Genomic DNA, 5,712 nt, shown 5'->3' on the forward strand with positions numbered 1-5,712 from the left:
AAGTGCTAGTATCTTCTAGTATCATACTACTAAATGATTTATTTGTCCCCGAGGGTATTTCGGTGATTGTTAAGGATACAAGAACCTTAGTATACGCATATATTCCTGTACTCAGCAAGCCATGAAACGGAAACGTTCTGAGACTGCTAATATGATCGCCCACGAAGTAGGAAAGCTACCATGGGTACAACATCGGATGATGAACACTTAATCCATATCCACCAACTAATCATGCCTAGCAAGCACCATTATAAAGGTCAAGATAATACGTATCGCGGCAAAAAGCTGAAGATCACAATTGACTGAGAATGAAGTGATCTTGCGTCAATGCCTTTAACTTCTCCCCAGCAGGGAAGCGATCATTAGAATGGTAGGAGATGCTGGTAGGACTCTTCAAGCGAAGAGGGTGAAGAATACTAAGTACCTAAGCGGATAGATTGCTCCTGCCTCAGCGAGACCCCGGATGGGAAACCTTGACAGATGGGGAAGGAGCGATGAACGCGGGCTGGACCTCGAACGAGAGGTGGATCAGATTGACGGATATGAAGCTAAGCAAATGAATATAGGTACAAGGTCGAACGCTGCGATTGTAAAGAAGCTATTGATTTTCCATTTGATATTAAGCTTTTGGTTATAAACTATTGTCCTGAATAATGATATAGAAAAGAAAGAAAGAAAGACCAGATGAATCAAAAAAGAAAGAGAGAAAAAAAAACACCACAAATGCTACACAAAAAAAAGAACGCTTAGCCTATATGTGTATATATATCCGTGAGATACTGTATCTCATCTTCCTTCCCCAAAATAGATAGAAACTCAGCTTAGTGCTTCTTCGAAAAGACACCCTTCACAGCCGAAAGCGCAGCACCAGCAGCCCCGAACACAAAACCGAATCCGAACGACCACCTCTTCACCCGCACAGTGTAGATGAAGAAGTAGACGAGCAGCCAGTTGATGATCACAAAGGCCAGGAAGATACCAAACGAGCGCCACTTGTCGCCGCTCTGAACGTTCAAGGTCGCCATGTATTGCGATCCGTTGGCATACGGGCAGTACTGACAATCTTCGCGAGCGCTAGGGTTAACGAGGTAGCCGACTCCGGCGCTGGAAACAAAGTCTGAGGCGTAGTCGGAGCAGGTTGAGCCCGGGGGCGGGTTGAAGTGGGTTGCTTCTGTGGAGGAGCAGGAGATGGAGACGCTGGGGAAGACGGCGGAGATGGCGCCGCGGATCCACCAGGTGACCGGGTTGACGTAGTACATCCAGTATTTCCAGAATACGGGGTAGTCTGTGTAGGGACGAACGACACCGTTGAACAAAGAAGTCATAACGAAGAAGAAAGGAAGGACGTTCGAGATGACGGTGAATGACGGAGCGAAGGCGCAGATCCATTGTCCCCAGGAAGCTTGGAAGAGGAAGAAGAGCATGGTCATTAGGAAAATGTAGCCGGATGCAGAGGCTTCGGTGGGGAAGCCGACAGCAAAGTACCAGAGGAGGAAGTAGACAGTCGCGGAGACTATGGCCATGGGGATCTCGCCAAGGATGTTGGCTGTGCAGAACGCGACCCAGCCGTAGATGCGGGAGGGGTATTCGCGGGCTTCCCAGAGGGCACGGTTCATGTAGAACTTAGGGACGATGGAATTAAGGAAGATAGGTGGGAGAAGAATGATGAGGAAGAGCGAAAACATGCGGTTCTGCATGGAGGCGATGGAGTTGTCAAGCATCCAGAACGTGAAGCCATTGAAAATACCGATGATGACGCTAGTGAAGAGCTTGCCGTAGTAGTAGGATGGATCACGCCAGTACTGGGTGAAAACACGCTGGGTGAGGAGATAGGTCTGCGTCCAGGTGGAGGCGGCGAATTCGTACTGCGCGGTTTGGTCTTCGTTGGCTGTGGCGTTGCGGCGGTCGTTGTAGATGCGCTCAATCTCGGCCTTAACCTCATGATTTTGTTGGGAAGTGCGCCATTCCTCGTTCCAGTCGACTGTCTTGCCTTCGCGCTTGATGGGTTTGGCTGCGGTTTCGAGAATGAATTCGGCAACGTTCTTTGCTGGTGGACAAACGGCGCCGCGGTCAGAAAAGTATTTGATGACGTCGCGGCCATCGGGCCCAACGGGTCCAAAGTAGAAGGTGTTGCCACCGGGGTTCAGGGCTAGGATCATGTCGAACTGCTGAATCAGCATGGAAGAAGGCTGGTGAATAGTGCAGACAATGGCCTGGCCAGCTTGAGAGAGCTTCTTCAGGAAGCGCACGATAGAGAACGCAGCCTGGCTGTCCAGACCACTAGTCGGCTCATCGAGGAAGAGCAAAAGGCTAGGCTTCGCGGCCAACTCCACACCGATAGTTACACGCTTCTTCTGCTCAACGTTGAGCGAGCCGACGATGGCATCCTGAATCTCCTCTAGTTCCAGAAGATCGATGATCTGGTTGACGTAGGCAATCTTCTCACCGTGAGGGACGTTTCGGTCCTGACGAAGAAGAGCGGAGAACTCGAGAGCTTCACGAATGGTAGCAGTATTGTCGTGCAGGTCCATTTGTTCACAGAATCCAGTACCACGCTGGAAATCGGTTCCAAGAGGACGGCCATCCACGAACATATCACCACCAATGACACCGGTTCGCTGGCGTTGGGCAAGAGTGTTCAGCAAGGTCGTCTTTCCAGCTCCAGAAGCACCCATCAGCGCAATCATAAGTCCCGGCTTTGCGTATCCGCTAACACCGTTAAGCAGCTTTCGAGTTCCGTTTCCGTAAGGCACTGTGTATTCGACGTTGTTCCAGGTGAAGATTCGCTCGCTAGACGAGATGCGGTTGAAGGCACCTTCGTTGTCAGAGCCAGATTGGGCCAAGGCACCGCCGCTGTTGCCATTCTCCTCATCCTTGGGCTTTTCAGCAGCTGCCTTGATCTCCTTAGCCCTCTTGGACTTCTTGAAAACCAAAGCGCCATCACCACCACCGACGAAAGACAGGGTCTCCGTGGCGATAATGGTCACTAAGATATACAGCACGGTGAAGGCAATAACAACACCAAAGTTGCGCCAGAGGTGACTGCGTGTGAACTGGAAGGTGGTACTGAGATAGTCACGGCCTGCAACATCAGTAGATCCGAGCTGAGATCCGGTCAGCGCACAGCCTTGGTACAGCGGATCCACGCCCGGGCCTTGGGGAACCAGCATAGAAGGATCACATTGCATGACACGGTCAGAGAACTCATTGCTCAAAACAGCCTCATAACTGTATGAAAGCGGGTTGACGTAGAAAAGCCAGCCAAACCAAATCGAACCATCGATAAGACCTTGCTTCGGAATCACGTATCCAACGAACAGGATTAACACGTTCAAAGCAATACCAGCGAATCGAACTGCATCATCGATGCTTGGAGACAATGCTGCAAACATGCGGTACATGGAGGTAATGCAGAACGTGGTGATGTAGACGAACAGGAAATAGATCCAGAACTTCGAGGCTGTGACATCAAGACCGGCAAGGAAATAAGCGATGATGGTAAACGGAACAGTCATGCAGAAAATGGCTGGGAAATCAACCACCACACGCGCAATCGCAACAGCTGAGGGTCGATAGAAGGCATAGTCCTTGTGCCGCGCAACGATGGCGCGTCCAGAAACCGCAGGCATCAGCTCAGTCAATTGCAACCAACCGAGGAAGAGGATTGAGAAGAAAAGAGCACCACCACGAGGAAAAGCTCCGGAGGTGTTCATAGATTCACCGTAGAACAGAGATGCAACAATGAGGGCGTTTGATATAATGATGAAGTACTTGGTGTAGAGAGAGGTCTTGTCACCAAAGAGGAGCCAAAATTCGCGGCGAACACAAGCCAACACCTGCCGAGCGAGCGAAACAGTGTAGGGAGACTTCTTCGACACTGTCTTACTCTTGGACTGATGCACGGTCTTCTGGAAACGTTGAGTGTCTTCGCAGTTGGTGTCGTTGAGCTGCTTCTCGTAACCCTGCACTTCATTGCCGATGCGCCTGTAGAACTCGCTTTGTCGGAATACAGCTTCGAGCTCTTCTGGAGTCTTTGGGGTTGATGCTTCGCGACCTGGCTTGAACTGGCGGGCATTGGGATCACACAAAGACGTCAAGAAATCCGCTGTGGTCGATTGATCGGGGCAGAAGAACCCAAGGTTGACGAAGTATTGGCGAGCGTGGTGCGCAGGGCCTTGGAAGAGCATGCGGCCGGAGTCGATGACGAGCACCTTGTCCATGAGCTCGTAGATACTCTCACCAGCTTGGTACAGAGTAACCAGCGTTGTTCGCTTACTGACATCAGTCATAATACGGAGGGACTTGGCGTAATCGAGCGCAGTACTGGCATCCAGACCGCGAGTCGAGTTATCCCAGCAGACAACGGACGACTTGGTGGCGAGAGTCTCCGCAATACTGACACGCTTCCTTTCTCCGCCAGAGACACCACGGACGAACTCGTTACCGACAAGAGTGTTCTTCGTGTGGGTGATACCGAACATCTTCAGCAGAGCATCGATGATAACCGGAATACTTTCCTTATCATGCTTCTTTGTCTTGTTGATGAGAGAAAACTTGAGAGTCTGCCAGACAGTAAGATTTGGGAAATGCTGGTCATCCTCCTGGTTGTAGTTGACTTCACCACGGTAGTGCTTATCCTGTTGCGCGGCGGAAAGTCCACCATAGCTAACATCACCTTCAACAGCGGCGAAAGCTCCACGGTCGTTGGCAATTGCCTTGAGAAAAGTCGAGCAGCCGGCTCCGGGACGTCCTAGCACTAACATCATCTCACCTTCGCGGACAGCACCTGTGAAATCGTGAATCAAGTCGCGGACGGGTGGCTTCTTTCCGAATCGCAGGCTGGGGACGAATCTGCAGACGATGTTGTACAGATCGGGACCGAAAGTTCCAACAACGGCATCGGGCAGAGTTCGGACGAATGAGGCACCAGTCTGAACACCCTTGACGGTAAGGTTCTTGAAGACAACACCAACCTTCTTGGCTGGGTCACCGGCGGTCGTTCGACGCTCAAGATGGCCGCCCATCAAAAAGTCCGTGAGATCAAAACCACCAAACTCATCCTCCTGTTTCTTCTCGTCCTCCTCATCAAGAGCCTTTTCGGGGTCCTGAGCGTGGCTAGCCCGAGATCGCATTCGGTGGGCATCCTTTGTGGTTGACTTGGTACGCTGTAGACTGAGGCGAGTTAGTTCGCGGCGCATGTCCTCGTAATCCTCCATAGCACCACGGCGGGAGACAGGCTCGGTCCCCTGCTCACCCCATTGTCCAGCGTACGAGCCCTCGGTGTCGCTGCTGCTGCCCGACACCATGGTGGAGTCGGAAGGCTCTTCACCTCCAACTGTAGGGACTTGGGTCAAGCCCTCGGTGTGAGCTTTGTCGGCCATGATGACCTGCTTCTAATGAAGCCGATTGAATTCGATTGGATATATCAGGGTTGTAGAACGGAATTTGAGTTAGGGAAGGTAAACGGAGGCGTAGTTATTATGTATTGGGCGTGGCGCTTGATATGTACAGCAAAACACAGCAGAGAAAAAGGAAAGGAGGAGTGGAGAGGGATCCAGCCTGCGCCCACGCAGAAGGCGATAAGCTTATGGCAAATAAGAAAGAAAGAAAAGAGAGAGAAAGAGTTGACAGCTAGAAGGAAGAGGGGAGATGGCATTGCATCATGGTTATATCTTTATATGATTGAGGGCCCGAGGGGGGTTTAGCATTACT

The 5,712-nt window shown here is 51.2% G+C and overlaps 1 protein-coding gene across 1 annotated transcript; it reads right to left on the minus strand.

Moving 5' to 3' along the window:
* Nucleotides 1–821: 821 nt before the first annotated feature.
* Nucleotides 822–5,381, minus strand: atrF (ABC drug exporter AtrF; the record flags this gene model as incomplete). Its single annotated transcript, XM_073715607.1, has 1 exon — nucleotides 822–5,381. The coding sequence occupies one exon, from the start codon at nucleotides 5,379–5,381 to the stop codon at nucleotides 822–824; it is 4,560 nt and encodes a 1,519-aa protein (XP_073573897.1).
* Between the last annotated feature and the right edge of the window lie 331 nt (nucleotides 5,382–5,712).

The sequence above is a fragment of the Aspergillus karnatakaensis genome (genome assembly GCF_047715665.1).
Source record: "Aspergillus karnatakaensis strain CBS 102800 unplaced genomic scaffold BJY04scaffold_12, whole genome shotgun sequence".
Lineage (NCBI taxonomy): Eukaryota > Fungi > Ascomycota > Eurotiomycetes > Eurotiales > Aspergillaceae > Aspergillus > Aspergillus karnatakaensis.